Source organism: Monodelphis domestica, chromosome 5 (genome assembly GCF_027887165.1).
Source record: "Monodelphis domestica isolate mMonDom1 chromosome 5, mMonDom1.pri, whole genome shotgun sequence".
Lineage (NCBI taxonomy): Eukaryota > Metazoa > Chordata > Mammalia > Didelphimorphia > Didelphidae > Monodelphis > Monodelphis domestica.
In genome coordinates, this window is record NC_077231.1 from 83,525,541 (window position 1) to 83,553,139 (window position 27,599).

General features: G+C 40.3%; 1 protein-coding gene across 8 annotated transcripts in view; it reads right to left on the reverse strand.

Annotated features, from left to right (window-relative positions):
- ANKS1B (ankyrin repeat and sterile alpha motif domain containing 1B) overlaps nucleotides 1-27,599 on the reverse strand; it is a 1,427,494-nt gene that overhangs the window by 335,075 nt on the left and 1,064,820 nt on the right. For all 8 annotated transcript variants that reach the window (XM_056798687.1, XM_056798689.1, XM_056798691.1 and 5 more), the window contains one exon: nucleotides 21,017-21,169. In XM_056798687.1, the coding sequence (XP_056654665.1) occupies nucleotides 21,017-21,169 (153 nt within the window). The remainder of the gene's footprint in view (nucleotides 1-21,016; nucleotides 21,170-27,599) is intronic.

The window sequence follows — 27,599 nt, forward strand, 5'->3', positions numbered from 1 at the left end:
AGGAATGATTAACATGGAAGACAATGTGTTGGATCCAGAATTGATTGATGGTAGAGTACAATGGGACAGAGAAAACTTGTATTTTTCTCCTAGGCAAGGAGAACTCTTGAAGTCTCCACCCCAATTTGGCAGCAAAGTCAGCATCACTGATAGGAAAAAAAAAAAGATTTCCCTTTGTGGGAGTCTTTTGGCTTTGCCTGGCTAACCAAAAAGGCAGTATGGGGCACTATGGCACCACACCAGGTGGCAACAGGATAATTCAGAAGGGGCCAGGACAGAAAGAGAGAGAATTCTAGGCTGTCAGGACATGCAAGGGACTTTAGTGGAGATCCAATCCAACCTCAAACAATTTCTATTACACTATATCTGACAAGTAGACAATCAGCCTTTGATGGAATGCTTTTAGTGAAAGGGAACCAATCCTTTTTAGGATAGCTCTAATTGTTTCACAGCGGGTTAGCCACGGTGCCTAGAGCTCCAGGCTTGGAGTTAGGAAGACTCATCTTCCTCAGTTCAAATCTGGCCTCAGATACTTACTATCTGTGTAACCCTGATCAAGTTATTTCACCCAATTTGCCTCAGTTTCCTTATTTGTAAAATTAACTGGAGAAGGAAATGGCACTCCTCCATTCCCCAATTGCAGGGCATCCAATACTCCAGTATCTTTGCCAAGAAAACCCAAAAATGGAGTCTTGAAGAGTCAGATGTGACTGAAAAAAATGACTGAACAACAAAGTTGCCTCATGGAGGCCTTCGGAGTCAGGAACTGACTGAAGTGAGTTCAGGTCCTGGATTTAACATCAATTCTAGTTAATGGAGTCAAACTCAAATAGAAAGGGATGCAAATAAACTGTACATAAGGATCTCCAAAGGTTGCATATTTATTTAAAAAGTCACATATTAATATTGTATATGTTCTTTTTATTTTTATTTATTTTGTCAAGTATTTCCCAATTACATTTTGACTCTTCAGCTCTGGGTGCTTCTCTAAGGGAAGGTGCTTATTTGCTGTGGTAGAAGGAATTTCCTGGGATCACACCTAAATTTAACCTCTCAGGTATTTCTTCCCATCATGGTCCTCAAGACTAAATAGCACATATCTAATCCCTTTCCCACATGACAGCCCTATAAGTACTTGAAGAATGGCTATCACGTGTTTCCTGAATCTTCTCCTGGTTAAATGTACCCAGTTCATTCAGGTATGAGCCCAAGGCCCTTCGTTATTGGTTATCCTCCTCCTGACTCTCCCTGGTTTACATTTGTGTCCTTCCTCATGATGCTCAGTATGTCAGTACTCTAGATGTTGTCTGGTCAAGACAGAATACAGAAGGGCTATTAATGCCATCTTCCCAGAATCCATGCTTCTTCTCTAAATGCAAGATTACATTAACTTTTTTTGGGGGGGTGTTGACAGTCATACAGTGGCCTCATTTGAGTAACAACTTAGTTCACTAAAACTTCTTGAACATTTCATGCAAACTGTGGCCTATCAGGTCCCCTCATCTTGTATGGACATGACGACTAGCTTCTTCTGGGCTTATGGGACCTTGGAGGTCATAAAATAACTCCCTTATTTTAAAGAAGAAGACAGCGACACTCAGGGAGTTCAAGTGACTAGCTTGGGGTCACACAGTTAGTGAGGGTGTGAGGTAGAAGTCAAACTCAGGTCTTCTGGACCCCAAGTCCTTCTCTTAGTACTATGCTATGTTGTCCTCAGTGATTGCTGTTTAATATTCTGTTGGGTGCCATGATGGATGTTAGTTTCTGCCAGGTCAGAGAGTTAATTGTACTTACAAATGTAAGACTTTATTTGAATGCAGATTGAAGCATACTGTTTTGCACTTAATTTTCTTCATGTGTTTTTTTCCCTACATGTTTCTTCCATATTATGAATACTGAAACATATTTTGTATGATAACACATGTATATTATCTATGTCAAATGGTTTACTGTCTCAAGGAGAGGATAGGGGAAGGAGAGAGGGTGAGAATTTGGAACTCAAAATGTTAGAAAACTAGTGCTCAAATTACTTTGACCTGTTCCTGGGAAAAAATAAAATATTACTAAAGAGTTAGAAAAAAACAAATGTCAGGCTTTAGATGCATGCCTATTAAATTTCATCCGATTAGGTTCATAGCCATGGACTAGCTCAACCAGTTTTTTTTTTTTTGGTGTCTCCTTTTTTGAACGGAGGATTTACTGGGAACAATAAGGAATTACAGAAGATGAATTGAGTAGATAGTTGAGAGCAGCTGAAAGAAGGAAAAAAGGTACCAGAAAGGCCCAGGAAAATTAAGTTGCCATATTTGGGAGTATAGGTGACTAAGGAGACTTAAAAATAATGTGGATCATATATTAAGGGTGACTCATTTATAGGTATCTATTTTATTATTATTTTTAAAATAGCATCTCCCTCTCTCCCAACTCTACTGTTATATTGTGACAAGTGGCTGGTTGGTCTCAGTAAGGTGGAGATAGGTTAAAATTCTATGCATCCAAAGTATAAGCAATCAGCAAAAGTCCTTTATTAGCTTGGCTGGGACATTCTTCGGTCAACGAGGACTATTTCATCCCTCCAAGGAGTATGGCCATAGGGTCTTGCTAGAATGACATCCAAATTCATTACTGAATGGTAGGGCCAATCCTAGCAAGGTGTATTTGTTCCTAGAGTCACACTAGGATAATACATTAACTTCTGATTGGTTCCCAGGGCTGCCCCAGCTTAGCAAATCACAGGGTTCCTCCATCATGCCTACTATACAGAGACTTTCCTGGGTTTCTGAGCAACCCAAGAGAAATGAGAAACATTTGTTCCCCAGCAGTGCCAGGGGGAAGTTTTTCATACAAGGATTCTATTTTGGGGGTTGTTCAGGATTTTGCTAGGCTCCCACAAATAACTTGGTGGACAGGAGACGTGCAGTCAAATGCCAGGGTTCAAATTCAGATTCAGCCACTTGTGACTTTTAGCAAAGTAACCTTTTTGAGACTCATTTTCTCAATGTGTAAAATAAGGATAGATTAGATGGCTGATGCTCCTAAGAACTACAGATTCAGCACTGTCCCTCATGACCTAGCTATTATTTGATGTGTTCATATTCCTCTTCTTTCTTTTTCTCCTAATAGCATTTCTAAGGAATTTTCTTATAACACAAGATGACTGAGAAAATGATTCTTCTTTTTCTAGTGCTTCCATTTTTATGTTGCTGGAATCATCCTTCAGTGAGATCAGTCTTACTTCATATTAGCTGAAATAAAGAGTGCTGCAGATGGCTGACAGTTCAGGCATTACTTTGGTTCAACAGGCAGAACAAGATGTTGTTTTAGGGGTCACAATATTGGGGAATGACGTATTGTCACACCAGTTCCTGATTCAGGAGGTTGTATATTTTCTCATTTCCCACTAGCATTCAAACCCTGAGAATGCCTCTGGCTTTGATAATATTCCTGCTCCTCTTGCCAATAATAGACCTGAGTAGGAAGGGAGCTGGGTCTCGGAACAGAGGGCTCAGCATGTATGGATGAGAGCCTGTTGCTTTGACCCTGTGGCAATATCCGGATGTAAGGTAAACTGCAAGATTAAAAACGTACTGAAGAGTTTTCTGTCACTAAACTGAAATTTATGAAGCTTTTCGTGATGCAGTATTTCCCTCCTGATATGATGGTACAAAGTTCCTGCCCAAGGTTATGATTTATATATACAAAATATATATATATATATATATATATATGTACATGCTGGCTCTCAAAGTAACCGTGCTTAAATAATTTATAACAATCCATTTGTTTTCTCCAAGTTCCTTGTTATATGAACCGTCCCCTGGGCAGTGCAGAGATGGTAAAGAAGTACCTCACTTTCTGTGATAAGGCTCACTAAAACATGATGAGGTCAACCATCTGTTTCAACATGAAATTCAATTTGATTTTCAAATGCAGAAATGTTAGGAGAGGGCTAGTAAGTGGCCAGGGGTGAACATTCCTTACCGTGGGATGGACCCCCTCCATTTGAATTCATTTCAATCCATTCTAGTCCAGTATAATCTGGCAAACATTTATAAAGCATCTACTACTCTGTAGCAGCTAGGTGGCACAGTGGATAGTGTTGGATCTCAAGTCAGGAAGATTTGTCTTACTGAGTTCAAATCCAGCCTCAGATACTTACCAGCTGTGTGAACCTGGGCAAGTCACTTAACTCTATTTGCCTCAGTTTCCTCATTTACAGAATGAGCTGGAAAAGGAAATGGAAAATTTCTCCAGTGTCTTTGCCAAAAAAAATCTCAAACAGGGTCACAATGAATTAGACCTGACTGAAAACAATAATAAAAGTGTGCCAGGTACATAAAAACATAAATATAAAAAAAGACCTCTGTCCCCGAGAATTACATTCTATTGGACATATGACCTGTGGACAGAGTGATGTGAGGTGATACTGATGGTAACTGCCCTATCAAGTAACTCTGTACTCCCTTGTACCTTATATATATATATATTCACACACACATATCTTTTGGTCAAGTGATGCCTTCTCTATTGGGAGAGGGAAGAGAGTTAATTGGGTATTTTAATGAAACAAACAAATATATTTTAAATAAAAAAAGAGAATATCTTTCAGGGTAGCAGAATGGAACAGGATGGCCAAAGGCTGAAACTAGACTAAATATAATGAAGTATATTTAGACAGCCATATAACTGAGTTCAACAGACTACTAGCTAAAGGATTACTGAGGACTACTCTCTAATATTCTTTTTCTACTAATCATTAATAAAACAAAATATAAAGTGTTCTAAATCCCTCCTGATTAGAAAAATGCAAATCAAAACAACTCTGAGGTACTACCTCCCACCTGGCCAATGGTACTACCTCATGACCAATGGCCAATCATGACAATAAAGGAAAGTAACAAATGTGGGAGGGGATGTGGCAAAACTGGGACTCTTTGCTGGTGGAGTTGTGAATTGATCCAGTCATTCTGGAAGGCAATTTGGAATTATGCCCAAAGGGCTTTAAAATATTGCATGCCCTTTGATCCAGCCATACCACTACTAAGTTTGTATCCCAAAGAGATAAAAATGTTTGTCCAAAAATATTTATAGCTGCACTTTTTGTGGCAAAAAAATTGGAAAATGAAGGGATGCCCTCCACTTGGGGAATGGCTGAACAAATTGGTATATGATGGTGATGAAATACTATTGCGCTGTAAGGAATGAAGAACAAGATTTCCATGTGAACTGGAAAGATCTCCATGAACTGATACAGAGTGAAATGAGCAGAATCAGGAGAACATTATACACAGAAACTGAAACATTGTGGGATGATTGAATGTAATGGACTTTGCTAATAGTAGTGATGTAATGATCAGGAATAATCCTGTAGAACTTAGAAAAAAAATGCTATCCACATCCTGAAAAAGAGCTATGGGAGTAGAAATGCATAATAAAAAACATAGGATTTATCACTTGGCTATATGGGTATTTGGTTTGGGGTTGTGGTTTTTAAAAGATTCCTCTATTACAAAAATGAATAATATGGAAAATAGGTTTTGAGTAATAAGACATGTATAAACCAGCAGAATTGCTTGTCAGCTCTGGGATGAGGGAAAGAAGAGGGTGGGGTAGAGAAAATGAATCATGTAACCATGGAAAAATATTCTAAAAAGATAAATAAAATAATGTGGAAAAAAAACATGGAAGAAATGGTAAACTGTAGGAAGGACATAACATGGTTAATGCTGTTATTTGGTAGATCTCTGACTGTAGACTTGAATAGAATTAGAGCATCTGTTGGGACCTACCAACTTATATGTGGATCCCTCTAGACAAGATATCCTGGATTGAAGGTACTCTGTATGACCACTCAAAATCATATCTCACGAGCCCCCAGTGACATATCCACGTTTACTAGTCAGCCAAAAGACAAGGGATTTAATTGAAGCAAAGTTATTTAACTAAACACTTAGGAAAACTAGCAACAAAACATTTTCCTTTCCCACAAATCTGTGCTAGAATCTCCCAAATGTAAGAAGAGAGAATGAACATATTAAGGAACACATGAGAAAAGGACATACATAGGGAATACGTAGCCAGACTGCATGTGTGGAGAGGGAACTTCTGCCTCTGACATTGCAAGGGCAATGATATCATCTGGTAATATTATCACACTGCTCATGGGTTTGGGGGCTACTTCCTGGTCTCTTGTGGAATGTGATCCAATATCTTCTAGATATAAGAGTGTGGCAAATAGCTTCAGCTAAAGGTTGATATCTACCAGTCTCTCATGGTTCTGACTTGATAGTATTTCACTAATCCCATGGTAGCTGTTAGTTGCTGCTAGATAAAACTCTATATTATTCAGGTAGGTGTTGAACTTGTAGCTTTTACTTTATGACTTCATCTGGAGTTCTAGGGTGAGGAGACACTTCATAATAGAAAGAATGACTTCTCTCCTTTTGGCTTAAAACATAAAACTCTAAGGTGATAGCCCTTTTAGAAAGGAGAATCTCTTATACGTTTACTCAATGAAGTAAAAAAATGCTTAGTTGTTTTTCCCACCAATAAAGAGGGTTTACTTTGTTTTTTGCAATGGATAGTGCATTGGGCTTGGGATCATGAAGACTCATCTTCATGTGTTCAAATCTGGCCTCAGACACTTGCTGGCTGTGTGATCCTGAGCAAGTCACTTAACTCTGCTTATCTCAGTTTTCCCATCTATAAAATGAGCTGGAGAAGGAAATGGAAAACTTCATTCCATTATCTTTGCCATGAAAACCCCAACTAAGTTTACAAAGATTTGGACATAACTGAAATGGTTGAACAAAAACAACTAAATAACAAGAACACTGCAAGAGGTTAGAGATGTATCCACAGAATTAGAATTCTAAGGAGTTTGAATGCTTAAAATAATGGGCTTTTATAAAGCAAATTCCTGCCCCTTTGCTCAGGTTCTGTTGAAAGTTTACCTCTTGGATAGTAAAAGGTGCCAATCTTTGGGAGAAACCCCTTCCTCAGACAGATTGTTCTTTTTATTTTTTCCTCTTATTTAATTTAATTTAATTTCCCCCTAATTACATGTAAAAACAGTTTCCAACATTTTAAAAAGAATTTGAGTCTGGAATTCTCTCTCTCCCTCTCCTCCTGCCTTGCTAAGATGGTAAGCAATATGATAAAGGTTTTACATATGCAATCATGTAAAAACATTTTCCCATATTAATCTTCTTGTGGAAGGAGACTCAAGAAAAAATAAATTAAGAAAGAAAGTGAAAAAAAATTTTCATTGGTCTGAATTCAGACTCCATCAGTTCTTGCTCTAGAAGCAGATGGCATTTTTAAAAATCATGAGTCCTTTGGGATTGTTTTGGGTCATCGTATTGTTGAGAATAACTTAGTTATTCACAGTTGTTCATTAGTATTGCTGTTACTTTGTGTAATGTTCTCCTGGTTCTGCTTATTTCACTCTGCTTCAATTTGTGCAAGTCTTTCCAGGTTTTTCTGAGTTCCTTTTGCTCCTCATTTCTTACAGCACAATAGCATTCCATTACAATCTTATGCTTTAACTTACTTAGTCATTCCTCGATTGATGGGCATCCCCTCATTTTCCAATTCCAATAAAAAGAGCTACTTTAAATATTTTTATATGCATAGACCCTTCTCTTTTTTTTCAGTCTGGGATATAAATATCTCGTTCAATATCCTCCTTTTATAGATGAAGAAAGGTAGCTTCAGACACATCAAACAATTTGTCCATGGTCAGAGAATTAATATTAAAGGGGATAGCTAGGTGGCTCAGTTGATTGACAGCTAGACCTGGGTTCAAATGTGACCGCAGACACTTCCTGGCTGTGTGACTCTGGGCAAGTCACTTAACTCCCATTACCTAGCCCTTACCTTTTTTCTACCTTGGTCCCAATACACAATGTTGCTTCTAAGAAAGAAGATAAGCATTGTTTGTTCTGTTTTTAAAAGAATCAATTGCCAATCACAACTCTTCCTCAGTCTGACCTTTATTTAACTAGTGCATCATGCTGGCTAATCATTATCATTATCCCAACTTGAATTTCCCCTTTCAGTGACAGAAAAAAAAATTCACATGGGCTGAGATTTAAAACTGTTGTCCTATCCATCATTTCAAGCAGGTTAATCTTCATTTCTTCCTCTAACCAGGGTTCTTAACCGTCATCTGTGAACTCATTAAAAACATTTAAAAATAATTGTATTTCAGTGTAATTTGGTTTCTTTGCAATCCTATCTAGTTTATTCCATACATTTAAAACCACAATTCTGAGGAAGGGTTGACAGGCTGCAACCAGACTGCCAAAGGAGTCCACAGCTTAAAAAAGGTCGAGATCCTTTGCCTAGGATAATCTCTCCTGAGTTCTGCCCTGTTCTTGCTTGCTCTCTCTCTCCTCAGCTTTCCTAACGGAGTGAAGCAATTCATGTGGCCCTTTCAATTCACCATGAAATCAACCTTTAAGCAAGGAGGCCGATTTTAAAAGTGAAACTTTTGATTTTTTCTTCTTATTTTTTAAAACAAAATCCTCATTCTTGATATTAAATTAAAAAATGTGCAACGAGTACTCAATCATTCTTCAGAGTTTATTTAAGGTGATGGCACAGGCAAAAAAATTTCATGTGGAATAGTAATTGTAGGATTGGGAGTTACGTTAAAATATTTCTCTTCTAACTCCATTTGGCACACATTTTGTAGGCTTCTCTTGAGTGCCAAGATCTGGGAAAACAAGGACCAATACAGACCTCTCCTGGTCCTCAAGGAGGGTATGATCTATGTGGGAGTGGGGATGGGGTGGTTGTACAGCATCTCCATAGAGTAGTAAATATGCAGTCATTTCAGGAAGGGAGAAGGGAGAGGCTATGGCAGAAGGTTGCACCTGGGTTGAGTTTTACGTTAGGATTCTACAGGAAAGCATGGCAGAGAGAGTGCATTTCTGGCAGACATGGCAACATTTGTGAGGTTCAGAGATTGGAGATGGAATATTGAATTTTTAGGATTAGCAAGTGAATCAGGTTGGCTGGAATGGATGGCGAATGAATCAGGGTAAGGCAAAAAAAAAAAGCCTGGAAAAATCATCAGTGCCATATTGTGAAGAGTTTTAAATGCTCAGCTGAGCAGTTAATAGTTTATCTTTGAACCAATAAGGAGCCTTTGAGTATTCTTGAGCACTAGAGTGGGATTGTCTGATCTAGGTTGTAGAAAGATTATTTTGGCAGCTGTTCACTTCAATCATTTTTCAGTCATGTCTGACAATTTGGGGTTGTCCTGGAAAAGATACTGGAGAAATTTGCCATTTCTTTCTCCAACTCATTTTCCAGGAAAAGAAACTGAGGCTAATCGGGGTAAGTGATTTGCCCAGGGTCACACTCCTTTTGGTATCTGAGACCAAATTTGAACTCAGGATGATGAATCTCTGGGCTCCAGGCCTGTCGTTCTATCCACTGCACCACTTAGCTGCTGCCCGTGTTATGTGTTTGTAAATTGAGAGAGTTGAATCATGGAACTTCGTGTGACATCAGTGCTAGATTGCTGGATTTGGAGGTGCAGAAGATGGAACTAAATTCCAGCTTCAAACGTTGGCTTTCTAGAACCTCAGTTTTCTCATCGATAAAAAGGGGATAGTAATAGCATCTACTTCTCAAGTAGAGAGAGTGCTTTTTCAACCTTAAAGCACTCATTAATTCAAGCTATAAAATGGCCCTTGACAGCGACTTTGGTCATGCTTGTTCCTGTTCTGTTCATGCCCCTCCTTTCTGCTCCCACAATCTTTAGATTTATATGGCTAGATAGAGAGATAAAGGATCTAATAATACATACTAGATGACAGCACTTCACTGAGTACATAAGCTATAGGTTATGGGACACTGTGCTATCAGAAATGAGAGCAACACGGGGGCAGCTGGGTAGTTCAGTGGATGGAGAGCCAGGCCTAGAGACAGGAGATCCCAGGTTCAAATCTGGCCTCAGACACTTCCCAGCCATGTGACCCTGGGCAAGTCACTTGACCCCCATTGCCTAGACACTCTTCTGCCTTGGAACCAATACTCAGTATTGATTCTAAGAGGAAGGTAAGGGTTTTAAAAAAAAAAGAAATGAGAGCAACAGTGGGAAGAGGGGAAAAAAAAAACATTTGTTATAGTTGAAAGGGCTCTGGAATTAGGAAAACCTGAGTTTGAATCCTACCTTAGATCCTTAAGAGTTCTGTGATCCTGAGGAAGTCATTTACTTTGTCCCAAGTCTCATTTCCTTGCCTGTAAAATGGGGATAATAAATAGTATCTACCTCGCAGGATAATTGTGAGGGTCACATGGAAAGGTAGACACAGAAGGATTTTCATTCCTTTGATCTTTAAATAAATGTCAGCTATCATTATTATGGCAGAAGAAAAGAAGAGAGATTTAAATACATGTTGTTAAGGACACCCAACTAATCCAACTTCTGTAGACCAGAAAGCACTTTAATCATTAAAAAAAAAAATAAAATCACAGGCTAACCCCATTCTAAGAAATGAGGTTGCAGCAAGTTTGGCCACTAAAACGTGTTCAGCTTTGAGTTTGTACTCAGATAATTTTATTTAAAACTGGATTCATTTAAAGCCACCTTAGCAAACCATTAGCTCCCAATTGGGTCTTCTTTCCCAGCTACATAACATAACCTTCAATTTATTGAATGCAAAGCAAATTACTTTGTGTCTCTGGGCCTCAGTTTCTTCCTATGGAAAAAGAAGGTGTTGAAATAGATAATTTCTAAAGATTTTGTAGTTCAAAGTCCTGTACTCCTATGAGCTAGACCAGTGGGATCAAACTCAAAAGAAATAGGAGCCACTAAACCATACATTCCTGTGAGCCACAGAACGACCTCCAGAGAAAGAACTGGTGAGCAGAAACAAGCAAGACATAGTTTTAGATCTACTTAGATTTTTCTGTCAAATGGAACCTTCTCAAGTGTGAGGAGGGGAGGGCAGGAGATGCCTGAAAAGTTTAATTAAAAAAAACAAACCCAAATAAATAAATAAATGAATGAATGTAATGATATCATCTATGCTTTGTTGCATTTTTATGAATTTTGTTAAATATTTACAATTACATTTTAATCTGGCTTGGGTTACACTTGGGAGTGTTGTCAGCCTTGTGAAGCTCATGTTGGGCCCCTCTGTTCTAAGCCACTTTGACCACTTCAATAATCACTGCCATTGGATTTATTTCAGCTGTGGCTTTCTTCTTTCTTCTTTTTTTTCCAGTATCATGCAAAACACACTTCCATATTGGTCATTCATTGTTGTAAGAGCAAAGTCAAACATAACCAAAGCCCTCAAATAAAACCAGACTCCCATAATTCGTTCCCTGGAGGTAGATAGCATTCCCCGACATAAGTCCTTCAGCATCTCCCCAGATAGTTGCATTGCTGAGAGTAGTGTGACTTGATTCTTAAATGTGTGGAAATCAATTCTAGATTTAGCGATTAAGGATCTGAATTTAAATCATTCCTTTGCCACTTAGCACCTCTGTGACCTTGGGCAAATCACTTAAAATCTCTAGGCTACCATTTTGTCATACGTAAAAGGAAGAGCTCTAAGATCTCTAACGCTCCCTATCACTTTGGGTAAGTTGCTATTCCTCTTTAGGCCTCAGTTACCTTATCTTTGAAAGGAGGAGATTAGGTTTGGTGGCCTTCAAATCTATTATGTTATCCTATAAAGAATTCTGCATCTCCAGTTTCATGTTTTCCAACAGATCGGTGCTGGAAATTTCTTCCTTTGGGTCGTTTTTACTACTTGGAATGAATCTATACAGTGTGCTAAGAATAAATTTAGTTGTTGTTATTCAGTCATTTCATTCATGTCTGACTTTTCATGACTCTAATTGGGGTTTTCTTAGCAGAGATACTGGAGTGGTTTGCCATTTCCTTCTCCAGTGCATTTTACGGATGAGGATCACAAGTGTCTAATGTCAGATTTGAACTTAGGTCAGTCTGACTCCTGAGCTGGCACTCTATCCACTGTGCCACTTAGGTTCCCAGGTAGAAATTTAGAGGGGGAAAAAATGTTAATGTGATGAGGCAAACTCTCTTGGAGAAAGGCAAGATATCCATGAATTCTTTTGGCAGAAGAAAACATCAAATTGTTGACCCCTCACAAACCTGAAAACAGAAAATCATGGAGTTGGAAGGGCCCTCTAAGGTCCAATACAAGGCCAAGTCCAAGTAAGAATTCCATCTAACTCTAAAATAAGTTTTCTTACTGACAGAAGCTTCAGTAACATTCTATTGCCTTATCATGGTAGAAGTGATCTAAGGTCCTTGAAGGCTATTAGTGGAAGATAAACTTGGGCAGGTCTTACCAGTCTGGAAAGGATCATTTAGTCATGCATGCATGCATGCATCCATCCATTCATCCATTCATTCACTCACTCATTCATATAGTTAAAAATTTAGAGCTAGGAAGTGAGGCTTCCAAAGGCCACTAAATCCAATCCCCTGATTTGTACAAATGAGGACACTGAGGCTTAAGGAGGGCAAAGGGCTAACCGAAAGTCACCCAAGCAGTGAATGCTTTGAATACATGAGGGATGATGGGCTGTTCATGTGCCTGCTGGGCAAGGACATGTTTAGTTAAGTTTGGAGAGGCTCATAATTGTGGGATTAGTCAATGAGTCAAAAAGCATTTATTCAGTGTCTACTATGTGCCATGGGGGCAACTAGGTGAGGAAGTGCTGGGCCTGAAGCCAGGAAGACTCATCTTCCAAAGTTCAGATCCAGCTCAGACACTTACTAGCTACGCAATTCTGTGCAAGTCACTTAATTCTGTTTGCCTCAGTTCCCTCATCTGTAAAATCAACTAGAGAAGGTCATGGCAAACCACTCCAGCATTTTTGCCAAGAAAATTTCAACCGGGGTTATGAAGAGTTGGACACAACTGAACACACTTGAACCACAACAAGGATACCATCAATGTGCTATGAACTATACCAAGTGCTGCCTGTTGCTTACATGGTAGAGAATGTTTCAGCCATGGCAGTTTCTGAAATTATACAAGCTCTGTCATCGGCCTCAATGGAGGTACTGATACCAACGCTGATGTATGCTGACAGAAAGCAAGACCTTCCTGTTATCTCTGGGGAAAAAAAGAAAAGACGGGGAAGGCTATTCTTATCCAAAGGTAAATGCCAGTTCCTGGAAGCTATGGAAAGCAATTATTTTGTCCTTAAATGACTAATGCTTCTGGGAACTATCCCCTGATCTTACTCAGTATAATTATGTAGAATTATAATGACTGCCCTAATACCTGTTAAAGGTTAAGATTATGGGGGAGAGAGATTCATTTGAAAACTGGAGCCACCATTTTGTTTCCAGATCTGTAGAGCGAATCACAAAGTAAACTATATTGAAGCATATTTTGATTCATTAAGAGTTGGGGTTCTTAACCTTTTATGAATCTCAGATCCCATTAGTAGTTTGGTAAAGTCTCTAGGCTCCTCAGAATAATTTTTGTAAATGCATGAAACATTACATTGGGTTGCAAAGGAAATCAATTATATTGAAATAGTTATCAAAATATTAAGAAAAAAATTAATGGATCTCAACATAAAAACCCCTGCCTTCAACATGTAAATAGGAAATTCCATCTTGTTGAGTCAAAAGAAAAGTATACCTCCATTGGGCCAATTATCTTAAATTCAATTCTGCCCAGCTATGCCTTTAATTTTGTACTTGAACAGGCAAATGTCAATAACTAGCCCATTGTAGTGGGCAGAGTAGTTGTGGATTTTTAATTTATTTTATAAACCTGCAGGGGCTCTCAGGACTTTGTGAAATAATGGATTGGAAGCGGAGGCAGCTGCCAGAGCCCTTGGGCAATTCCTCATGCTGGGGAACACCAACCTTCCTTGTGGCTCTGCCAGCTGCCAAGGATAAAGTGGTTATTCCCCCCTGTGGTAGGCAGACCTGAGGATTATTTAAATATTGATGATGGCATTGTTGGATTTGTCTTCAGTGACTTCTCTTCTCTCCTTTCTTTCCCCTTCTCCCTCTCTCTGCTCTTCCTTTCCAAAACAGTCTTGTGAGATGGGCAGGGTATATCGTAGGTTTCAAAAAACCAAGATTCCAGGATTATAAGGACCACTGGGAATTCCTGAGGCCAATGCTCTCATTTTACAGATAAGGAAGACAAAGTTCAAAGAAATGAATGCTTTTTGCACAGGGTCATGCAGCTAAGAAGCATCAGGGCAGAATTCAACCCTAGGTTTTATCATTATCCCTAGGGTTTCAGATGAGGGAAGTGAAACAAAGAAGTGTGACTTCTTGGAGGTCAATAAACATAACCAGTCAGTGACAAACCCAAGGTCATTAAACAAGAAGCCTTCAAAGACCCTCTCCAGCTTTTATTCTAAAAATGGCTCATGTTCCCAAATTTCCTTCTACCATCCATCCCTTAGAGATTCATGGTATCATCCACAAAAGATACGATTGCTCCGAGATTAAAAACAGAGGTATGAGACTTCAATCTCCCTTGATTTCTAACTAGGGATTATTACTTTTTACCAGACATTTATTTATGAGAAACTAATCAATTAATCAACCAACAAGCCTTTATAAAGCCCCAGACTAAGAGTCAGGCTCTGTTTGTTGAACAGACCCTCATTTAAACAACCGGTAAAGCAAAGACTCTTATGGAGCAATGTTTTATAAAAAACATGAATTCCCAAATAGGTATCTATGGAGTCTGGCTCATGGGAGATGTCTGTTTATCACTGCAGGTCTTTTATCCAGGCTGGTTCTAGCCCATTCTGATAACACCTTATCCTAACTGGAATCTTATCCACAGATGCTGAGTAGAGGGCTCATCTGGCTCACTCCTGCTACACTTCAGCAGGCAATCTCTCTCCGAATTTAAGCTCCTGCTCTGGCTTTAGACTCCCAAACTTGGCCAAGGTCTTGACCAGTGTTTTCAGGGCTAATCAAAGGGAAGGCATTTAATTTGCTTTTCTATTTCATCTTTTAGCTGAAAAATTAAAAAAGGAATAATAATTTCACTTACCTTCCAGGGTTGTTGTATGGATAAAATGAGATAAGATGCTTTGCAAATCTTAAAGTGCTGCATAAATGCTAGCTATTTTTGTTGTTAGGACAGCTAGGTGGCACAATGCATAGAATGCTGGGCCTAGAGCCAGGAAGTCTCATTTCCTGAGTTCAAATCCTAAGAAACCAACTGTGTGACCCTGGGTAAGTCACTTTACCCTGTTTGCTTCAGTTTCCTCATCTGTAAAATGAGCTGGAGAAGGACATGGCAAACCACTCCAGTATCTTTGCCAAGAAAAGTTGAAAAGATCAGGAAGAGTCAGACATGATGGAAAATGACTCAACAACAACATTGTTGTTATAATTATAATTATGAGTTCAATGGAAATTGGTGTTAGATTCAGAGACTAAAGATCAGGATTGAAATCCCAAACCTGCAACCTTCTACTCATGTTGGGTGGTAGGACTAGACCTTTGATTTCATTGGTCCAAGGAACTCTCAAGTGAGGAAATTCCTTTCCCTACTGCAAATCAGACTCTTAGTTCTCTGCCCTGGAGAGGCAAAGTGACTGACTTTTTCTACAGCCACTGTTTTAGGTCTTCTAGTTTTGACGCCTGCTCTTTGCTCTCAAGTACCATTGTCTTCTTAGAGAAATCACTTAAATTCTAGCCTCAGTTTCCCTATTTTTACAATGATGTGGTTGGAGCAGATGAACTCTGTGATCCCATCTTGGCTCTTAATAGAGACATTCTTCTTCCCTTTAAGTCCAGTTTTGTAATAAAGAAATATCTACTTGGGATTGAGGATTTCCAGGTGAACCTTAGCACTCAGAAGAAACTTAGTTTTCCCTTTCTCTCCTCCCCCCTTTTGTCTTCTTGTTCTTCTCTCCTCCATCTCCCTTTTCCCTATCCACCTCTCTCTGTCCCCATCTGTCTCTGTGCTTCTCTCCTCGCTCTACCCCCTCCCTTCCTCATTCCTTCCTTCTCTCTCTGTCTCTGTCTCTGTCTGTCTGTCTTTCCTTTTTTCCCCTACTCCAATTCCTCCTCCTCTCCTCTTCCCTTCTCACTCTCTGTCTCTAGCTTTCTGTCTCTGTTTCTCTCCCATCTATCCAATTACCCTCCTCCCTCCCTCTTTCTCTCAGGCACAGAACCTACTTGACTTCATCTGCGTACAATATTTGCTTACTTAATTAACTGCCACTTAGCTGCTTTTCCTCGGGAAAGGCTTCTGCTTTGCCCTGAGAAGTGCCAGAAGAGATTTTTCAACAACCCCAAGGCTCTGACACCAGTCCAGAATAAAGAACAGACAATTCACTGGTTTCATTACCCTAGGAACTTAAAGGAAGCCACTTTTAATAGACACAAAATGGAACACTACTTGACACAGCTGTAAGGAACATATGGAACTCATTACTCCTGGAGTGTGAAGGGGAAAATACAAAAAGGGGTCCAAAAGGCTTTAAATTTATGGAGAACAGAGCAAGAATGTATAACCTTGGAGAATGTTAACATGGATTCATAGCTCCGGAGATGGTCAGATGCCATCTTGTCCAACTCTCCCCATAATTTCCTCATTTTAGTGATGAGGAAACTGAGGCCGAGGGAATTTGCATGGCTTGCCTGTGATCACAAAGCTCATAGGTCATCAAGTTGGTGCAGACTGAGTGGATAGAGAGCCTGGAGACAGGAGGTCTTGGGTCCAAATGTGACCTCAGATGCTTCCTAGCTGGATGACTCTGGCCAAGTCACTTAGTACTAATCACCCAGCCCTTAATCCTTTTCTTCTTTGGAATTGAGACTTAATATTAACTCTAAGAAAGAAAATAAGAGTTTAAAAGAAAAAGTAAGCGATAAAACTGGGATATGAACTCCGCTCCTGATTCCATCATAGTTGGCAGAGCCTAGATTTGAACCTACAACTTTTTTTTTTAAACCCTTACCTTCCATCTTAGAATCAAGTGGGAAGGGCTAGGCAATGGGGGTCAAATGACTTGCCCAGATCACAGAGCTAGGAAGTGGGGTGCTGAGGCTAGATTTGAATCTGGGACCTCCCATCACTGGGCCTGGCTCGCAAACCACTGAGCCACCCAGATGCCCTTGAACCTAGGACTTCTGGCTCCAAATTCAGTGCATTTCTTACTCAGCGATGGGTTGCCCGCAAATAGAATGGAATGAAATTCCCTCTTACAATATGAGGTCACCCACTTTCCAGTCCCAGTGTCGCCACTTCCAACAGACATGTAGTTGGTAGATGGAAGGAAAGATAAATGCTTCCCTCTGTTCCTTCTTCCCTCCTTAGCACACTAGGTAGCTTCCCAGCCTTATGGTCTGAAGGTCTTGAGTTCGGTCCTCACTTGGGGCATTTGCATTACTCAATGCACAGAGATCCTGTTGGCTGGTAGTAGAGTGCGCCATAGTAACGTGGGACAAGCTTCCAAGCCCTCGGTCCACGTGGCACTAGCGGCACCAGATGAATCGGGCTATCTAGTGCAAATGACTCGCCTCTCTTCCCCCTCCCTCCATCCCACTCCCCACCGTATAGGAATAGATATGGGGAAGCCAAAGGGAGATTGCTAAAAAGGGCTGCAGTCTTTCTCAGGCTGCCTTCGCTGATCACTTCTAGAATCTCCGCTGGAAACTGGGAGACTCCCGGGCTCTCCTGCTCCCAGCCTTCAGGGCAGCCATCCCTAAGGAGGCGCGGGGGGAAATGCACCCTATCAGGGGAGCTAACCTGGGGCCACCCCTAAGGATTCTAGGGTTGCGGCTGCTCCTGCCTGCTCTACTTGTTCAGCCATTTCAGTGGTGTGTGACTTCCTGATCCCCGTTGGGGTTTTCATGGAGAGCTTAGCCGTTTCCTCCTCCAGCTCATTTTATAGGGGAGGAAACTGAGGCAAATTGAGTTAAGTGACTTGCCCAGGCTCACTCACACAGCTAGTGAGTGTCCGAGGCTGATTTTGAACTCTTGGAGTCTAGGCATTGTGGGTCCCTGCAAGTCCCCTAAACCAGCAAGGGAGGCATATTTTGACAGTCGCTGTATTATCTATCACCAAGCCTGTGCTCACAGGGCGCCGCTCGGGGGCGGGGTTGTATTTTGTTCTGTTCCCAAGCAGCAAAGATCAGGGCACAACTTCGCAAAGCGCGAGTGACTCCCAACATGCCTGTCCTTCGGTGAGAAGCGGCTGCGTGGAGACGGGAGGCACCCACGGCCTGAATGGGAGATAAGCACTGGAGCAGACTTGCACGTATCACGGAAGATACTCCCTGTAGCAGATGGCGGGGACTATAGCAAGGAGCCCCGTGCCAAGCTCCCGGCACACAACTCGGATCCCTGCCAGGGGCGAGCCGAATAAAAGAATGTAAAATAAATAAAACATTTAAATGCAGTCTGGCTGAAAGGCAGCTTTCGTTTTCTTCTGCTGCCTCTCCGGCTCCTCCGGGAGATCTCTGAATGACCTTCAGGCAGAGAGCAAGGCGCCCATGGAGTCACAGCTTGGATGGGAAGAGCTGGAAGCCGAGCACAAGGACCGGTTCCCGACATCATGGCAGCAAGCGAGATAAAACACCAAGATCTGGGTTTAAGTGGCTCTCCATAAAAGGGTCCTTTTAATCAAATCTTCTAGAGCAGACCTTACTCCTGGACGCCACGTTATTTTGAGAAATTAGTCTGAAACAATATGTCTTATTCAACCGCATTTTCATCTTTGACGTTTGGGATAGCGAATGACGTCTGGCTTTACGACAGAGACGGACTTGAATGGGAGCTCAGACCGCTTGCGACCACACTGGGGAAACTGCCATTTTTCAGCTTAAAGTTGATGAAGGCCTCTCTGCCGTCAGCAGTACAGAACCATCCAACACGGTGACTCTATTCTCTAAGACTTGATGCTCCTCATCGTCTCTCCCCTCCCAGGATCACAAGCTCTTTAAGATGCAAAGAGCCTTCGAGGTCATCTATTTCACAATTATGAAACTATTTTACAGGGTCTCTTGAGGCGTGTTTTTCCGGTTTCTACTTGGAGACCCCTTGAGAGGGGGAACTCACTGCTTCGTAAGGAGATCCAGGGCATTCTGGGGATAACGATGTTAAGAAAATCCCCTTATATTGGGCAGAAGCTTGGCTCCTCCAGAAGCTCTATGGGGCCAAAGGGATTAAGTCTATCTGCTCTTCCAGCGGTGGCTAGAACTAGACTTATGGCTTTATCAATGTGCAGAACTCCCAGATGAGGAAACTCCTGTCAATACAGATCAACCCCCAACCTGTTTTGCAACCTTAAAGTTTTTTTTTTTAACCTTTCCCTACCATCTGAGAACCAATACACAGTATTGGTTCCAAGGCAGAAGAGTAGTAAGTGCTAGGCAAGGGGGAGGGGATGTTAAGTGACTTGTCTAAGCTCAAAAACTATGAAATATCTGAGGTCATATTTGAACCCAGTACCTCCCGTCTCTAGGTCTGGCTCCCATCCTAAAGTCTTAAAAAGTTGCTTGGGTCACTAAGAGGTCAAGTGACTTGTCTAGAGTCATAAAATCACTAAATGTCTGAGGCAGGATTTCCTCTTATGGAGGCTGCCTCTCTGTTCACTCCCTTCACATCGTCTCTGGACAACCCTCCAAATATTAGAAACTGGCAATCATATCTTGTCCTCCTCTCATCCTTTTCCTTCCTTCTGTTCCTCTGATAGATCTTGAGATGGAGCTTTGTGTAATCAAATGTTAAAGATAATGATCACAATGCTCTATCTAATGGAAGACTCTCTTAAAAAAAAAAAACAACAAACCTTTGCCTTCCACTTTAGAATCAATACAAGTGTTGGTTCCAAGGCAGAAGAGTGGTCAGGGGTAGGCCATGGGGGTCAAGTGACTTGCCCAGGCTCACACAGCTGGGAAGTGTCTGAGGCCAGATTTGAACCCAGGAGCTCTAGGCTGGGCTCTCAATCCACTGAGCCAGCCAGCTACCCCTGGAGTACACTTTCAAGAAATGTCATGGCTGAATGGAAAGATGGAAAGATAGCTGATGTTGGAATAAAGAAGGCCTAGGTTCAACTCTTGTGACACAAAATGGATGGGTGACTCTGTACAGGTAATTGAATCTCTTAATGCCTTTATGACTAATAAGCTACATAACAGATGCCAATCTACATTGAAGGAGGAATTTCCTTCACTAGGAGTTACCCAATGAAATTGCAAATTTATAGCATACCTTCTTGCAAATTTCTATGTCCCTAGAAACCGAGTACTTGAGACATAAACACAAAAACTAAAATGGGGTGGGGGGAGAACAAGACATACTACGATTTCCAATCAATACTCTTGTAGATTTACTGATATCTAGTTGATCTTGGCTTATCCACTGGTGCTTTGAGAGCTATTCTAGAGGATGTTAACTGACTTTCTAGTATGGATGATCCAATTTCTGTTCACCAAAGGGGGAAATCCCTCCCCCCCCAAAGAGATAAGTCATCACTTCCTGGAAACAGTTCCTTGTGTAGTATCTTATTAAAGAACAATGAGATCCATCCCTTCTCCCCAATGTGCCAGTTTAGATACATGACTAATGAACATAAAGACCATGTTAATCTCTTGAGTAGTAGCTTTCATTGTAAAGTTGAGAGCCAAGGGTCAAAATGCAAACCTGTGATTAATAATGATGATATGATCACATTTATAAGAAAAGATCCTTAAGCCACTGGGTAGACCAAAACCACTTCCTTAGGTGAATATTTCCTTGCTTCTTGGAGGATATCTTTATGTAGGGTTAATGATCTCTTAGGCATCCTCTATCCCCTAAGAGTTCCCTCTTTTTCTAACTTGTAGCCTTCAGCTAATGATGCCAAAACACTGCTGTTGGGGTTATGAGAAGATAAGAAAATGTAGGGCATGAAGAAAAGAAAGATTTAAGTCCACTAAAAGAGAAAGGGGTTACCCACAAAAATCTATCTAAAGTGGAATTCCATTGGTCTTAGGTTTCATGGTAGAGAGGGCATTCAGTGATTGACTTACATTAATTAGCTCCACCTCCCAGATTTTTTTCAGCAGGTCCATCGACGTGTAGCCGTTAATGAGGAAAGATTTGGTGTAGTCGCCCAGTTCAATGGAGTCCAGCCACTCCGCCACAGAGGTGGGATGGTAGCCATCATGGCCAATGGGCCTCATCTGGAATGAAATTAAAAAATGTACTGTTAGTGCTAATTTTAACTGACAGTTTTGTGTTCTCAAAACAGGATATGTACTGCCATTTGAAAACGCGTTTGATTTAAGCACCAGATCTTTCTGGTGAGAAGAACTAGGATGCAAACAGAGATACAGCACAAATGGCCTCTTGAGAATTTATTCCTGTCAACGGCACTAAACAAAATTGTTAATAATTTTCAAGCTGAATTCATTTTCAGAGAAATGCACTTGAAGATTTTGAATTCAATTTCTAAATCTACCCCTTCCCTTTGAAAGCATTACATTTGTCAAACATCTCTGCTGGGGATGTTCTGGGCAAAGTGTAGGGAGAAACTTCAGAGTCTCAGGGTTGGAAAGGTCTTAGAATTGATGACAATTGAGCCAGAAGACAAAGGTTTGAATCCAGACTTTGCCACTTAGTACCTGTGTGACCCTGGGGAGCCTGCATCATCTCTAGGAGTTTCAGCTTTCCCACCTATTAAATAAGTCATCTTAGCATCAAACAACCAGATGGACTGCAAAGTTCTGAGTGGATGGTCTTATGGACTGTGGTTAGGTGACCTCCAAAGTCCCCTTTGTCTCTTGATAGATGGCCCTGAATGACTGTGATTTGGATTTAATGCCATTTGGAAGACTGAGGACTTTTTTCCCAAAGGAGAATGCCATTGTCAGAATCTCCAAAATGGAGACACAGTATGAAAAATGTTTTAAAGGGATATAAACATATATATCAATATATTAGCTTTTAAAGGGGTATTTTAGCCACATTAATTAGTTTTTAATGATATATTCCATATATATGAGTGACTCAAGGCCAGAGTGGCCAGCGTGAGCTGGCTGAAGCCACACCAGGCTGCCATGACAGGACCCATAGAAAAGACTGATGAGGGTTCCGAGACTGTTCTGCAGACACTCTGCAGCATGTCAGACATTAATATAGAGCACACTGGCAGACAGCCTCCCATTTTCTGTCAGCTATATACAGAACATTTTTTACTTTCCGAGAACAAAGAAGTGTGACAGCAACATAATGCTTCTGAGCTTAAATTGGAGTGAGAAAGCAATTGAAGCCAGAGAAACTTCTGAGCTCAACATTTTGTGGGAATTATCCTTAAACTCTGATTTGAGGATTAATTTGAATTTGTGTCGAGGGGAATTATTTGATTTTCAGGAGGGGACCGATTTTATCACTTTGGCCACTGGGGAGGGCAGCTACTGGCTGATCTCCTTTTAACACGAATCCCTGGATGAAATTCCCTTAGACCATGCAAACTGAGCCACAAGATCCTTCTTCTTAGAGATCCACATGCGCAAACATAATTACATTACTTTGCAGAGTAGCATAAAATAGAACCCTTTACATGGCCATATGTAATCATTTTGTATTTAAAGAGGTTCTAGAAATAGTTATGAGAATCTTAAAATGTTATGTATCTGGAAGGATGGGCAGTTGGGTGGGGAAAGGGAGGTGTTCTCTAGCTGGGACTCTGGGCATCCCCAGTGTAGTTATATATGTGACTTTTCTGAATATCAAGAGATTAGCACAAATATAGAGGTGTGTGAATAAGGGTTTAGCTATCAGCCCTTGCCCCACATACTCAGGATATGCTTTGAAGCTCAGCTTGCATTGTTAACAATTTCTCATCACTTAAAAAAATTGAGACTATCAATAAAACAATAAACCAAATCCTAACATCTGCTATTTCCAATGTATAAATACCCACACGAAACATTTAACAGTGAACTCTAGAGCAAGTTTGAGCTGGTTCCAGCACACTCTTGCAGAGATATGCCACATCTATCTATCTATCTATCTATCTATCTATCTATCTATCTATCTATCTATCTATCTATCTATCTATCTATCTATTTCTAAAACCATCTTGAAATCAATATGAAGCATTCTAAGGCAGAAGAACAGTAAGGGCTAGGTGACTGGAGAAGTGACTTGTCTAGGGTCACACACCTATGTGAATCTTGAAATTTCTCAGACTTGTGAATGTTAAAAACATTCCCCATTGGGGAATTCTCCATTGGGACAATTCCCTATTGGGACCATTCCCCATTTGGACAATGAGAACTCTACTTAGATCAGAAATGTGAAGACCTCTACTCCACCCCTACTTAAGCCTGCTTTAGGGGAAAAAACTTGCTGAACAATGAAAAATACTTAAACCCATACTTAAGCCATGCCTGTTTTTAGAATTAATACAAAAGGGTGCTAAGTACCTACAAAGATCAGGCAACTTGTGGAGCAAAGAGGAAAAATCGTACTCAGAGATTCTAGCCTACTCAGGTGTGGATTACTAAAAGGATTAGTCTACTTAGGTGTGAATTCAGAATGGGCTGTCCTTTGGAAAACGTCTACTGTGATTGGTAGATGGAAGAACTTAGGGGAGGTGACATAGGAGAAAACCCCCTATATAAGAAAAGGACAGTCTGTTGAAGAGAAAAGAGTCTCTTGAGAAACAGTCTCTAAGGAGGCTGTTAGAAGGAGAGTGCTCTAAGGAGTCTCTTGGGAGAGGCTCTTGAGGACAGTCAGAAGAATCCCTCTCTGGAGAAGGATGGCTGGCTGAACTGGTATCTATATCCTTGCTTGGACAGATCTTGTGGTGAGTGATTAAGAACTGACTGATCTTTCTTTTAGGGCTTAGGCCTGGGTTGGCCAGGGCTGTCCTGGGCAGGCCTACCCTTTCTCATTACTTCCTTTTTCTCTCTTTCTCTCTTTCTTTAATTCCTCATTGTATTATTAATTAAAATCTCTATAAAACCCAGTAGACTTGGGTATATTCATAATTGGGAATATTTCCCTGTTGACCACCTTATATTGATTTAAAACAAGATACTGTAGTAAAAACATATTTCCTGCGGTCACAATATACTCACCCACTCTTATATCTACTACAATTTAAGTCTTCCACTATTTTAATCACTACAGTTTACAACCTCAACCATTTTTAACTCTTACAGTTTAAGACAACCCACTCTTTTAAATCTTACAGTTTATGGCATCCACTCTTTTAAATGCCACACCTAGAAAGTGTGGGAGGCCACATTTGAACCCAGAACCTCCTGTCTCCAGGTCTGGTTCTTAAATCACTGAGCCATCTAGCTGCTCCCTCATCATATTTAATTTTAAAGTAACTGCATTGACTTGTCAATTCTTGGCATTCCTGCTCTTTGCTTTTCTCTATTCTTCCTTCCTGTTGGAGTTTCTTTTTCCTACCCTTTTGTTTTTTATTTTTTTGCTTCTCTTCTTTCCTCCTGTTCTAATATTCCTACTGATTTCCACCTTCATGTAATGCTTTTAAAATGCTCATTGTTCTGAAGGGATAGTGAAGCCCTTTGTTCATGATTTTCAGCTAAGTTTTTCATAAATATTTGGTAAATATTCTTTTGATTTATTATGTAACCACTGCTGAGGAACAGACAAAACCACTTGGCTCTTGGCACTTTCTTTAGAGGTAGAGTTTTATTACAACAAATTCCACATCTATCATTTTCCTCCAAATCCATGAGTGTGAGTGAGTCACAATCCATTCACACCTTCTCATCCTTCATCATTCTTGTCCATGTCCTAAAATCCTAATGTAAAAATTCTCTTTCAAAGTTCTAGAGGGTTGTTAAGTCTTTTAATGTTTTGTGGCACACCTGGGCAGCATTTGGGTTCCCTTTATTTTTATCACATGAATGGTCTACCTTCTAAGGAGGGGGGTCTTAATTTAGGATCCATGAACTTTCTATTTTATTATTTGGACAACTGTGTTTCAAAGTGATAGATTTCCATGGTAATCCACTTCATTTAAGAATATTTTTTGAGAAGGGTTCTATCAGGGATACATGGTATGAAAAAGATCTCCATCTTCTAGATCCTTCCCTTTTTGGCCCACTTTTCATGCACTAACCCTGGACCAGGTCAAAAGAGATTGGTTTAGGGAGGCTGATAGTTGACTCAGTGGATTGAGATCCAGGCTTAGAGATGGGATGTCCAAGGTTCAAATCTGGTCTTAGACACTTACTAGCTTTGTGACTGTAGTTGAGTCACCTAACCCTCATTGCCCAGCTCTTATCACTTTTCTGCTTAGAAGAAAACACAGTATTGAATCTAAGAAAGAAAATAGTGGTTTAAAAATAAAAGTTATTGGCTTAACAATTCACACAGGAAAAACAAAATGGAAGAAATATATTTATTGCTCAGACTATCTGTCTTCTGGTTTAGTGATATTATGATGTCTTCTCATATGTACGTGTTTTCCCCCCAATAGAACATATGCTTCTATTTTACTTATGACTTTATGTTCCAAGCTCTTTACATAGAGCTCATTGCTTATCTGCCAGTCAAAGATGAAAATCAGAGAATCATTAAAGATTAGAGCTTGTGTTCAAGGCCATATAGTGTTTGTTCCCCCAGACAAGAGGCTGCTTATGTTGTCTGACTACAAGGATCACACACATGGCACTGAAAAACTGACAACAGTCTTTATTTATATTAAATCTGTTTATTTGGTTTGACATTTAAGCCCCTCACAATCTGGCTCCAGGCTACCTTTCTAGATGGATTACATGTTTCTCTATCTCATGCATCCTCTGTTCTTGCCAAATTGGCCTCCTTGCTATTTCCTGTAACATTATTCCATCTCCCATGAGTCTTTCCTTCACTAGGCTAAACATCCTAATTGCCTCCAATATGGCACAGTCTCAGAGCCCTTCCTTATCCTGGTTACCCTTCTGTGGCTTATCAATCTTTTCCCTAAAATGTAGTGCCCAGAGCTGAACATAGTACTGCAGCTGTGGGTGGATCAGGGCAGAATGCCCTTTGTTTTAAATCCCATGCCTCTCTTAAATTAGTTTTTTTTTTTTTTTGGCCAGTAAATCATATCATTGACTCATATTTGAATTGCAGGATGCTAAACCCTCTAAGTTTTCTTTACATAAAGTGCTATATAAAAATGACATAGATGTAAAACACTTTACAAATCTTATAGCACTGAGTGAGAGCTATTATTATTATTCTTATTAATTATTTATACTTACATTTGAATCCCTCTCAGACATTTGTTGGCTGTATGGGTACTGGACAAGTCATTTCTCCTGTCTGGGACTCAGTTTTCTTATCTTTAAAATGGGGGAGTTGGATTTGATGATCTTTAAAGACTCTTCTATGTCCTATGATCCCATGATCTCCACTTATTTCACTTTGTCCTTACAAAGTTGATTTTTTGGAACCCAAGTAGAAAATATTATGTTTATTCTTAATAAATTTCATGTTATTAGATATTATATATTAACAACTCTGAGAACTTGTGGTTTGGAAATTGCTAGTTGTAAAAGAGGGAGAAAGAATATTTTGTCACAACTTGGCCTCATTTTGTATAGCTCAGGTTTGCTTCACACCAATAGCCTCTGAGAAACTAAGGCGAAAGTGGGTCTTTGGAGCTTTTATTAGAGTGTCTTATTAGAGATGATCTAGAGAGCAAGGGGAGCTAGGGCACAGACAAGAGCAGCAGAGAAAAAGGTGAAAGCTTTTCTTCCAAGTCTCATCACTCAGTGTTGACAATTGGGTCATAGTTGGAACATTTTTTAAATGAACTTAATGATCTACATGGGCAGATAGATGGTATAATGGACAGAGTGCCAGGAGTTAGGAAGAGTTGAGTTCAAATATGGCATCAGACTCTTAATGGCTATGTGACCCTGGGGCAAGTCAACCCTTTTTGCCTTAGTTTCCTTACCTGTTAAATGAGCTGGCAGGGGTGCTGCTAGGTGGCTCAATGGATTGAAAGCCAGCCCTAGAGATGGGAGTGCCTAGGTTCAAATATGGCCTCAGACACTTCTGAGTTGTGTGACTGAACAAGTCCCTAATTCCAATTGCCTACCATTTTTACTGCTCTTCAGCCTTTGAACTGATGCTCAGTATTTATTCCAAGGTGGAAGGTAAGGGTTTAAGAGAAAATGAGCTGGAGAAGGAAAGTGAGAGAAGACAAATCACTTTATCTTTGCCAAGAACCCCCCCTTCCCCAAGGCAGCACAAAGAGTCAGAAGCAACTGAAACAACTAACACACAACAATGATCTATAGTTTGCTTGGCAGGTGACCATTCAGTGACTATCTGGGAAGAACGGACTTTAGTTAGGAGAAAACTCAGTTGCATAAATGTGCTGCTTGTCTTTGCTTGTTCATAAATGACTTCCATAACTCTAGTGGCTAAATTTTCCAACAAGCAGAGAATTCTGTTAAGCATTTAAAACTCCTTCTGACCTGGCCCCAAATTACATTCTTGATATTCTTATACTTTTCTCTGTATAAAAGACTCTCCTGCTTTGGGAACTTGAGTGAGTCATCTCTCTTGTCTTCAGGCTTCTCAAGACTTTTCATTGGCTGTCTTCCATGCCTAGAATGCTCTTGCTCCTTC